This window comes from Strix aluco, chromosome 20, assembly GCF_031877795.1.
Source record: "Strix aluco isolate bStrAlu1 chromosome 20, bStrAlu1.hap1, whole genome shotgun sequence".
Taxonomy (NCBI): domain Eukaryota; kingdom Metazoa; phylum Chordata; class Aves; order Strigiformes; family Strigidae; genus Strix; species Strix aluco.
In genome coordinates, this window is record NC_133950.1 from 12,791,351 (window position 1) to 12,803,393 (window position 12,043).

General features: G+C 47.5%; 1 protein-coding gene across 2 annotated transcripts in view; it reads left to right on the forward strand.

Annotated features, from left to right (window-relative positions):
* Positions 1-12,043, forward strand: part of OLFM1 (olfactomedin 1) — a 34,845-nt gene that overhangs the window by 13,445 nt on the left and 9,357 nt on the right. For both annotated transcript variants that reach the window (XM_074846156.1, XM_074846155.1), the window contains exons 2-4: positions 712-861; positions 6,288-6,443; positions 8,904-9,123. In XM_074846156.1, the coding sequence (XP_074702257.1) occupies positions 712-861; positions 6,288-6,443; positions 8,904-9,123 (526 nt within the window). The remainder of the gene's footprint in view (positions 1-711; positions 862-6,287; positions 6,444-8,903; positions 9,124-12,043) is intronic.

Here is a 12,043-nt window from a genome sequence, read left to right on the forward strand (position 1 = left end):
CTGGGCTCCCTCTCTGCCGTCTGTCCTGGAGGCTCAGACGGAGGCACCGATCCTGCCCTCCGGACCGCGTCCCGTGCTCCACAGGGCACGGCACTGGGGTTTCCCTGCCCGGGACCTGCAGAAGGTTTGGAGGGAAATGGTTGTCTGGTGAACCTCCCCATCCTCGGGAGAGTCTGGCAGAGGAGGGGGGAAACGTAACTCCCGGTGTCCGTTTACTCAGGAGAGCTGATTTTCCCGCTGCCGGAGCCGGGCGAGCTCTGCAGAGGCACGTTGATCACTGCTCAGCCCACAGCCAGGACACCGTATCCTCACGGGTAGCTCGGGCACATCCTTCTCACGGTGTCAAGGAGAAGTCAAGTGCTTCGTAACAACAGCCGGGCAGCGGGTTCCCCACCCCGATGCGCTCGGTGCCTTACGGCACACCACAACCCTCGCTGCTCTGTGGCTTTCCTCGTGTCTCCATGCTTTCCCCCTTGTGTTGCCTTCCCACTTCAGCTCTTGCTCTCCTTTTCAGACCCTTCTTTTACTTGTCCCCAATCCATATTTTTGCATTACAAGTGAATTTTGCCATCTGGGCCCTCAGAGGAGCCTCCCTTCACTTCCAGTATCTGCCACGTCCGTCCTGCTTCCTCCACTCAGCCCCTTTCATCTCCCACACCCCTGCCAGGCCTCCCCCCATTTACTTAACCAGTCTTTCCCTTTGTTAATTAGGTGTTGCCAACCAACCCAGAGGAAAGCTGGCAGGTCTACAGCTCTGCCCAAGATAGCGAGGGACGTTGTATATGCACAGTGGTGGCACCGCAACAGACGATGTGCTCGCGTGATGCCAGGACAAAGCAGCTGAGACAACTATTAGAAAAGGTAATGGTTGACCCCTTCTGGGAAAGGTGGTTTGGTTTGGCATGACATTGAGGGTAAAAACCTGAGCGAGCTGGGCTGAGCCTTGGTTTCCAGGGAGGATGGACCCCTTGGGCTCAGCCCTCCCGTTCCGTGGTTGTCCTCACGCGTGTGGTGGGGAATAATCAGCCACAGTTGGGAGGATAAATCTCTAGGTGTTTCTGAGGCACAGAGGAAAAGGGACCGTGGCCTAAGGTCAGGTTAAAACTGCTGAGATCAAAGCAACAGTATTGAAACATATCACTAAAATAAATTAAAAAAAAAAGAAATATGTAATTTACTTATTTTTTTCATTACATTAACGCAAGCAGTTTCAAAGGATGAGCCTCAATGAGATAAGAGAAGATAGAATTAAAAGCCCAACGCCCATGCATTCCTAGCCAAGGTGCTATTAAAAAGGGCAAATAAAACAGGACAAGCTATCGACATCAAATAGCACAGAAATGACAGCTAGTAGTTTTCTTTCTAATGTTGACATCCACTTGATTAGTTTTTGATAGTCTGCTGCCCAAAGAGATCAAAGAATCTCATTAGGGAAACATTCCTGATAACAAGAAATTTTCCAGATAATAGATTTCATTGAAGAAATGCTGTTTCATGTGAAATGGTGCTCTTCTCTAAAATATGAGTGGACTCCTGTGCTGGATATGTAATTATCCCTCATGCCCTAATGCTATGTTGGCGTGTGTACTGCATGACAAAATAATTTTTATTCTGCTGCTTTTGGGAAGTTGATGTATTAGTCACTCATAACAATATCAAACCTACACTTAACTGATTTTCCTATGTGATAAGGACAATAAAGTGAGGCAGGAAACATTTAGCCCTAAAACACGTCTTTGGTATGTCAGAGGCTTCTAAAAATAATCCCACTCAAGCTTTTATTTCTCTGAGCAAGAACGGCAATCGGTCCAACAGCACATTTGTCTAAGAGGCAGCAGCGTTATATTAGCAGCTGACACAGGCGTCTGAGAGCCATCGTGTTCCCAGAACTGCTCGTATGCATTAAACGAGCAGGATTTGACCCAATGCCCTCTGCTAATGGACAGGCGAGTTGGGCGTACGAGTCCTGGGATAACATCGGTTCCCGTGCGGAGGGTGTCAGTGCTCAGTGATTTTTTCCTTATGCAGCTCTCCGGCTGCCAATGAATACAGCGAGGGAGGAGCGGTATTTCAAGGCATGTGTTCTGGGGATATGTTACCTGCCTGCTAATCTGTCTGCATCTCACTCCTACGCTAACCTATATGAAAACCCCAAAATAAAGAATAGGCTCTTAGTGCCAGACATCTGATCTTGACGAAGGCTGAAATGATAATCCCTATAGGAAAATGCAACTGCAGAGAAGAGCTTCCAGCTTCCCAGGAAGGATTTCAAACCTGAAAATTCCTTCCCTCGTCTGACTTCTTAACTCTAGCTTTGTGATGGGAAAACTCACATCTCCTGATTTCTCTGCCAGCAGACGAAGAAGCATAATGTGTCAAAGAGGTAATTGTATTTGGATTTTCAAAGGCGGAGACCTGGCAGTCACCAATGGAGATAATAAGGCATTGCTTTTATGGGCAAGAAATAAGCTGCGTGTGTGTGTGTGTATGTCTGTGTACACAAAGCAATTATAGAATCATCTTCAGTGAAAATATCTGCATGGAGGCTTCAGCAGCTGAATGTACTTTGAGGTTCCAAGCTGCCAAGACCCCATCTACCCACAACGCATGGGCATATGTGTAGAAACTGCAGTTCATGCTGCTTGGAAGTGAATCCTGGGCACCCCATCCGTTTAAAGAGCAGGCATTAAGTGAGGTGAGGTGAGCCAGGTCTGCTTGCCACCGCACAAACTGTTCAGCCCGTGTTTTGACACAGAGGTGTCTGAGCTCATCTTTGGCTGGAGTACACAGAGTCCTTCCAGCCTTATATGTGTCAGGTGCTGAGTCCAGATCTTGGACTGCATCCAAACCAAGACATCACCTAAATCCTGTTCGTAAACAGATTATGTTTTATCTTCAAACGGATTTTTATTTATTTTTTTGGCCATGTTATCTGGGAGGACTTCCTCCTCTGATGGTTAAACCGTTTTTGGTTTCCTGCCAATTCTTATGCTTTGCCAGCACTGATTTCCAGATTAAACAGTTCTTTTTGTTCCCTTGATATTCACTCCAAGGTGTATATAAGGAGGATAATGACATGTCAGCCTTCACTTTGCCTTCTACAGACCTTAAAAGATGAACTCTTCATGTCCTGGTCCATTGGCAGAGTCCATCTCTGCTAATCCTTCCTCTAGACCATGAAAATCTCCCTCGAGATGCCTCCTACTATTGCTCCACCAGCTTGTCTGGCTACCCAAAGCTAAAGGTTCATCCCAATTCAACGGCCAAAGATGGGCTTAGAACAGCCCTTTTCTGAGCTGGCATGAAAGGCTGATCCACAGGGAAGCTTGAGCAGGGTTTAAACCATGGCTTTGACTATATAAATCTCGCTAGGGTCATCAGGCCAATATCAACTCTCTGTTACTCTGGCTTAATTCTGAAACAACTCAGTGTCAAACAAGATAACAAGAACAGCACTGGAAGTTTTGTTTGTATCAATTTTCTATTTCGGATGCTAAAATTAACTCTTTTCCCCAAGACAATCACAGGTATCTCTCTCACATTAGCTCGATGGAAAATGAGGTTTCATGTTACGAGTGCGTGCTCCACCAATGGAGGCAAAAAGCATTTTAGCTGATGTTTGAGGATAGCGGTTAATGGATGAAGCTGAGGGAATTTGAGAGACAGTATCCTTGAGTCTCAGTTCATTACAGCACTTATGTACATGCTTAAGTTTAAGCTGTGAGAACAGTCTCATTGAAATCTAATCATGTGCCAAAGTACTTTGCCGGATCAAGGGCGTAATATGCTAATGAAGGAAAACAAGTAGATCTTCAGCTGATGAAGCACACATCACTGTCAGAGGTCAGCAGTGATGGAGACTGAGTTTCTACAAGTCTGGCCAGAATCTTGCCTGGTTGAAAACTATATGGGCAACAAATAGCGAGAGTCCGGACTTGTAAAACACATCCCCGAAATAGCACAGCAGCTAATTTTAGGTGTCTCAGTTTAGAGACATGTGAGGAGGCTATTTTCCTCTGCAGTCAGGGAAGAAGCAGACTCCTCCAGAGGTGATTCAGAATAGAAGCCTGAGCGAGATGCTCTGATTCATTTCCTAGCAGAGTCTGTCTCTCCCTCCCCACCACCCAGGAGGCAGCGTAAGGAGCCTCCCAGAGCCTCACTCAGCCCCTGCAGGGTCAGATACTGGTGTATCGTTACAGAAATGCACTTTCCTGATTACTTGCAGCTTGGCCTTTAAGTGGGGTTAGACATTAGTGGAATAAATGAGATCAATTTTGTATGATCCCTACAAGTCATTCCTATTCCAACCCATTGGAACAATTCTGCTATGTAGATACCGCTTGACTCGAAGGAGCGTAGAGTGGATTACCAGAATAAAAATATCTGCAGTCCAATCATGCTTGTCTAAGACTTCCATTCTCCTGCCTCAGGGTAGAGAGAGGTCTTCAAACTCCTCCACATCCAGCCCAGGTAAATTAGCACCCAGGCATGTCCACTGAGAGCTCGCATACCCCAGGGGAGGCACGGCTGAACAGGAGCCACATGGGCTCCAGCTGAGCTCAGATTTGCTCTTTTCCTCTTCAAACCAAGAGGGGTTTGTTCTGCTCTTCCCTGTTCCTCACACCTCCCCGAGCAGGGGTGGTGGTCAGGGTGGGTGCTGGTTCCTCTCTGGGTGATGTGTTGGGACTCTGAAAATAGCTTCACCTTTGCTGAGGAAGGCTCTTAGACCCCCGGAGCAGTTGTACAAAATGTTTCCTTACTGTTGGCCTTTGAAATACAGGTTGTCCATGCATTTTTAATAGTTCCCCATAATAGTTTTCTTGTCGTTGTGCATGAGCAATGGGCATTTTGATTGCTTCAGAGATGCAGACGCCAAAGTTGGCATTTGACCTATGCTGGTTTCAGCAAGTAGTCTCCGAGACCTGGCTGCACGCGGGTGTCCCGCCGTCCCCTCGCTCTGTCCCTCGAGGTAAGTCGCAGCAGCCCCGTGTGATTTGCTGGAGGAAATATTGCACTTGCACCGTTCCTTCCCCCTCCCAGGCCGTCCGTGCTTGGCTTTGGTAAGGATGGAGACAGGAGTGGATGTGGCAGCGTGGGCTCTGGGAATTGTCTCGGAGCGGATCTGCAGGGACGGTGCTGGCTCACAGTGGGGTTTTGCTCAGACGCTCACAGATGAAGAGACTTGAACCAGGATGCCTTTAATGTGAGGGCCCTGATGCAGCAGCATGCCTGGATGCCTGATTCATTTTAAACACAGGCATCATCCCTACCAGTGCCGATAGCTGTATTTCTGTGGGTAACGCCGCAGTGGCAGGAGCACCAGCCGTGGTACGAACACAACTGCCCCTGATGCAAAGACCTTAAATTACCCCCATTGCTTCATGCTAAATAGGTGCTTAGGTGCCGATGTCGGAGCTTCATTTACCCTCTCCTAGCCTGAAAAATGAGAGAAGGGAATATCTTAATAAATCAGATGGCAGCCAACCTTCAAAATCAGGTCAGCCTAGCTATCGTTTCCCTCCCTTCCTTACACCTTCAGCTCTTTTTCTCACGATGAACCCAGCCAACCTTCTTGCATCATTCCTTCGGCAGGGCCAGATGGGCACCGCGCAGGGAGCCGCGGGGATGTGGCATCGCTCGGCTAGAAAAGATGCCGACGCGGCACAACCGCCCAAGTGGGCAGGCACCGGCGGGGCCAGGGCATGCACGCTGCAGCCCCCGTGGTACTTCCCAGCTTCAGGGTGCCCTCACCTGCAGCTGGATTTGTTGTGGCAGATGCTGTATAAACAGTAGGGCTGTTTGGATAATGACATTTTTGCTAGCTGGGAGTAAAGTTTGCACTTAGGCAATCAGTAAGTGTCACTTGCGTACATTAAGGAATTATAATGTGCACCTCGGCAGAAGCGTCTCTCGTAGTTGGATGTGCTTCTGCTCAACCAAGAGCCTCTCCTCGCGCGATGGTGGGTGTCGTTCCAACCTCTCAAAGAGGCCATCGTGAGTGATGTATTTTAGCCTTGACTACAGCCCTTATTTGCATGTGTGATTGTTAAATTATTCTCTGCAGCATGGCAGAATAAATGTTTATGAAACCAATTTGCTCTGTTTTAGAGCATGGGGTCATAATTCTATGAGATGCTGTTGATTAACTAGTAAATAATGCATAGGCTGATTAGCCTTTAGCTTTGTTGACTGTGTAGGAAAAGGTCAGCGTTCAGCGTTGGGATGCGAGTGGGGCTGCCTTGCTGCTGGGGAAGCACCTTCTTAACGAGTCCCTTCTCATTTGGCAGGTGCAAAACATGTCCCAGTCGATAGAGGTGTTGGACAGGCGGACTCAAAGAGACCTACAGTACGTTGAGAAGATGGAAAACCAGATGAGGGGACTGGAATCAAAATTTAAGCAAGTGGAAGAAAGCCACAAGCAGCACCTGGCAAGGCAGTTTAAGGTATGTCTGCTTTCCACACTGCTAACGAAGCTGTGGCCAGGGATTTAGCGGGGTGTGGACGGGACCGTGGCCCCGGTTCCCATCAGCTCACGTAGCTGTTGGTCCGGTCATACACGACGCTGGCAGCTCCCTCCTGCCCAAAGCACAGCCAGATCCAGGCTGCGGCATCGCACCCTCAGCCACAATGTATTTTCTATAGGGTAAAAGCATAAATCTCCACGTTCCCCTAGCACTAACCACCTGGGTGCCCCAAACAGGGCAGTGGAGGCTCTGTGAGAGGGGGAGGGGGGTCTGCAGGGAGATCCTGGGGCAGTTGAGGTCAGGGCAAGGTGGGCTCCCCCCGCCCCAGCCAAGCAGCCCTTCCCCACGCTGTGCCCAGGACCCCATTTTTCTGGAAAAAGCCAGGAGCTGGGGCTCTGTTACCATTCCTGCAGCACGTGGCAAACCACAACCGGCTGTCACCAAATCACTTCCCTCCTTGGGGTGGTTGTAGCAATGGGGCAATCGATCAAACAAATCAACCCCCTCAAAAAAACCCTAAAAGCACAACCATTGCAGGTGTCCTCGGGCTGGCAAACTGCACGCCTCAAGGATGTGCAAATGCTTAATTTTGAAATAATGGTGTTGGCAGCAGAGCCAGCACCTTCTGATGGATTATATGTGTTTAGTCCTGGTGTTGTACTAATGAGAAATAAAGGTACCAGCCTTTTACATGACCTGTCATTGCGAGCAGTGGTCAAACTTTCAACAACTTGATTGAGAACAAGTGAAATTGCTAAAAAAAGGCTGTCAGCAAGATTTGGAATCTTAAATTTTAGTGATGCTTTGAATTAATAGGTATAAAAACCAAATCGAGAAGATTTCTAGTGAAATTTGGGGACATTTCTGATCAGCCACCCAGCTGATTCCCATCCTCATCTCCAGGCAGCTGCTCAGCTGGCTGGTGTTTTAAAGCAGAATTTTTTTAATTGATATGTTAAATACTGAAATACCAAGATTACATCATAAAAAGCTGGGAAGAAGGTTCTTAAAACTTTTTACCAACTCCACCTCCTCCACCCCCCATCTCCAGTTACCACAAGACCCTAAATTTAGCTCCACAGTCTGGATGTAAGGACCATCTTTCTGATTTAAGCATGAGTGAGTTTTTTTTTCTTTTTTTTTTTTCCCCCCCCCGCCCTCCATTCTGATGAGTTTAATCCTCCCCATTGCCTGCCAGGGAGCTTGCATTGAGAAGTGCAAGTAAATAAGAAAATAAATATATTCCCCACATGCAAACCGCAGGAGGGAAAGCCTCTTGACTTAAATAAGAGGGGATGGGAAGGAAAGGAATGAGGCTGAGAACCAATTTCTGATCCCGTTCACCCCAGAGTTGCTTCAGCAGCCAGCCAGATGTCACAGCCCTGAGCGCTGTGAACTTGGCCACTGTGCAATAGTTTAAGCAGCAGCAGGTATACTGTGTATACTAACATGCTTCATTAACGGGTAGGTGCATGCATATTTATGTCTGCTCATTAGCTGCTGGAGCAAAGCATCTTCAACAAAATGCTGCATACCGTGCCTTTAAATGAGGCCTTCATTTAATTTATAAAAAAAAAAAAAAAAACAAAGTCTTCGTTTCTGCAAAATAAATTTGATAATGACTTTGATTTTTATGTTCTTTATAGCATGCCTAAAAACAGTAAGGGATTTTTGTCTAATTTGCTGCCAAAGCACCATTTTAAATAACAGCCACAGCATTTTGTTTCTGCTAATGCCAGCATTAAAATGTGAGTGGTTTGGAGCTCTTGTGTTTTTTTTTTTTCTCTTTAGTTCCGTAAGAGTATTTGTCTATGAATGGCTATCTATATAAGGCAGGTTAGTGAGCTAGATCCTCAACAGTATTTCATTTTCTTGCTTACAGGGCTAACTTAAAAGCAAGTTTTTTCAATGCTGCAGTGACTGAAGAAGCAGTTCACTCCCATGTAACCATGAAAAGAGGGCCACAGAGCATTTTGCACCATGCATTTATTTTTTTGATTATTTTCCAAATTAGCACCATATCTCACTAAGGAACCTTGAACCACACAACCGAGATCTTCCTTTGCATGCAATTGTAGATGCATTTCATGAATAGTTTGAAACCCTTGTCAATGCATATATATATTATTTTATTTTATTTTTTGGAAAGAAAAAAAAAAAAGAACTCTTTGTGTATGTGATCTGAAGCATGTAACCCTAAGATGTTGCATTCTAAAAATGACAAATAAAGGCCTTTCCCAAATATTTTGGTGTTCTGCAGCCTGTTTAATATGTTCTTTCCAATACATCATTTGGACCAAAATAATAATTAAAATAATTTTAATGATAATAATTGTGGGATATGAACATTGCACTCACGTAGGAAGCAACCAGGTCAAGGCAGAGTGTTGCAGATTTTTGCACGCATAGCACTGAACCAAGCTTATTTTAACCTTGCAGGCAATAAAAGCGAAAATGGAGGAACTTAGGCCTTTGATACCAGTGTTGGAAGAGTACAAAGCCGATGCAAAATTGGTATTGCAGTTTAAAGAGGAGGTCCAGAATCTGACGTCAGTTCTAAACGAACTCCAGGAAGAGATTGGCGCCTATGACTACGAAGAGCTTCAGAACAGAGTGTCAAATCTTGAAGAAAGGCTTCGTGCATGCATGCAAAAATTAGGTAGGCTCAGAACAACATGGTGGCACTGGCTAAACACCATCGATGTTAAACCACACATCCCGTCTGGAGGCAGAGATGCTAGACTGGGCATCTCCATGTGCCTGGCCTGGCTGTAAGGGATGAGCTCGCACAGCCACGTTTGATCCTGTAAATATTTATGCGATAAGTGACATTAATCCTGGGAGTAGTCCTGCTGAGGATTACTTGCACGAGCGATGTTGCTCATGGCGTAAGTGCTTCAGGATCGGGCCCTTGACTGGGCATGTGATGTTTTGCAGCGCTTGCATAAGCGGACGGTGAGATGCGGTAAATGCGTGGCCGGTTGCAAGTAACGCTTATGCAAAGCAAACACATGCACCCGTTGTGCTTACGCATCGGTGTCCGATCGTTTTGCTAACTGGACCTGGCCCGTCAGCAAAGGTCTCTGCGCACCGCTTTGAGTAGCGGGGGTGTGTGTGTGTGTGTGTGTGTGTGCGCAGGCCGTGACTCGGTTTCCCTTTTTCCTTTTGCATCTTGCAAATCCCCGTTGAGAAGAGCATGATGTAGCTGGTGCGGGGTCGCGGTTTGGTCCGGACGATGCCACTGTGTGGGATATAAATCCTCCCCATCCCTCCCGTTCCCTGAGGGAGCAGGGAGCCCCTTCCAGCAGGCCAAGTAACCAGCCATGCTAAAACGTGAGAGATTCATCTGTAATCTCATTCAGAGAGTATTAATTGACTGACGCCTGTGGGTCCACTGTGGGGAGACACAGCTATAGCTAAACCCAGCATCTGACCCCAAAAAGAGGGTGGAGAAGGGTGGAAGAAAGGCGCTGCCTTCCGCAGCTGCAAGAAATCTCCCCACTGTTTGTTGGCCTAGCTCTGACTTGATTTAATTTCTACTTACATTATTGACTTTCTTGTTAAGCAATTTAGATAATCTAAACACATTAACTGCTCTGCAGTCTATTTTGGTAGCACATATGAAATTACACTCTCAGGTAACTTCATGGAAGATCAGATCTCTTTTGAGCACTTTATATCCTTGGCAAGGTAACGCTTTGTTTCTCTCTTGTCTCTGCTGGTGGGATTGCTTTTGCTTGTTTCTAGATGCCTCCACACTTCTGTAAGCAGCCGCCTCCCCGGTATTTCCCCCTGCGTTTCCATCCTGTCCTCTGTTACCTTGTACGTCCCTTATAAGCTACCTCTCACTTGAAATCTTGGAGAGGAAAGTGGATTTCCACGTAAGCCTGGATGCTCAGAAGTGTTTGAACTACGAGTGTGCAGCGAGTGGTGCACCGAGATACCCCCGGGGAGCTGCCTGATGGGCAGGTATAACCCCCTGCCCTGGTTAAGTGAGAGGGAAGAGCCTGATTTCTCTTTTATTAGCAAGCACTGATGTGCCCAGGTTTGGTTTGGGGGCAGAACAGGCTGAGGCGAGTCATGCCATGGCTTTCTGCAGCATGTCTGTGGTCCCTCTGCCCATCCTGTGATGGCCACAGGGAAGGCAGCAGGGTTGAGGGATGGCAGGGAAGTCCTGACCTTCTCCTCACCCACTCAAATTTCACCCTGAAAGCTTAATGGGGACAGAAATGATCGAGGTTGTAACGACTTGGTGCTTTCTGTGTTAGCAGTACCTAATGCCTGGAGCTTTATCATGTGGGGACCATAGAGCCATCTCAGGAATGACAGTCCTGCAGTGGGTAAGATAAGAAAGGATGGAGAACAGGCCCAGGAGTGTCTGGTTGACTGAGGTCACACAGCAATCCCCTCGGCAGCCCCACACCGCAGCTCTTTTCTCATTCCTCCCCTGCTGAAGGCAAAGGTGGGTGTGATGAGAGGCGATGGTGCCCAATGAGGCATCCACTTGCTGCATCAGTAGCCTTCAGCCCATCTCTTGAAGATGAGGAGGAGCTGTGGGTGATGGGGAGAGAGAGAGGGAACAGCAGCAGGACTGGGACCAGGGATTTGAGTCTGGACTGTAGAAGTACTTTCCCAGGGATAGTTCTTTAAACAAAACCATCCTGGACCCCACAGTCCCTCTCTAGCTGGCCTCGGTGGAGCTGCCCAGCCCAGGCTGACTCTACCAGAGCCAGGGAAGCTGTGATGATCCTCCTGCAGACCCTGGGCAGACTTTAAGAAGTAGGTAAGAAGTAGCTCCCAAACCATTCAGGGCTTCAAAAACAATAAGAGTTTGCTCTTGGACCATTAGCCCCTTCTATTCTGGGCCATGTCCTGGCTCATTACATCCCCTCATGCTCAGGTCCTCCAGCTGGGACACCCACCCAAGGCAGTAGCCCAGGTAAGACTGAGTGAAGCAGCTAGGAAGATGAGCTCTTGCAGGCAACTTTTTTCTAGAACCTTTTGGGCACTTTTTGGAATCCTTTTGAGGCTTTATTTGGGCTTTTTGACTATGTCCCTTCTTTCTCTTCTCGCTCTTTCTGTGGCCGTGGGGTCAGGGTAGCTTTTCTGCCTTGGGGCACTGCAGCACCCCTGGGTGCTCGTGGAGATGGACACCAAGTCTTGCAAAGGTTCACCTGTGGGGGTTTGCTGCTCACCTGGGAGGGTGATTTATTTGGTCACTTAACACCAAACAGCACGGATTGAATTTCCAGTGCTATTTATCGCTCTGGAGTGTAAACCAGTGAAATTGGTAGTTAATTGAGTTAAATTCGGATAACAACCTTACAGACACTTTGCTGCCACACAATGAAGCCCTATTTGCTGCAAATTATTTGCTCAGAGGGATTCACTGATGTTTCCAGTAGCACGTTTTAGCTTAGATTTGCTCTGCATGGGTCAGCAATGCCGCTCACCTGGTGCACGTTCACCTGCTAGAGCTCAGGATACAGCTTAGAGTGCCCAGAACAGGATCAGGGAGCCGCTGCACTAAGCACGGGACAAGGGAAGGGATGGGGATGTGCCGTGTTCTGGTCCGGTTT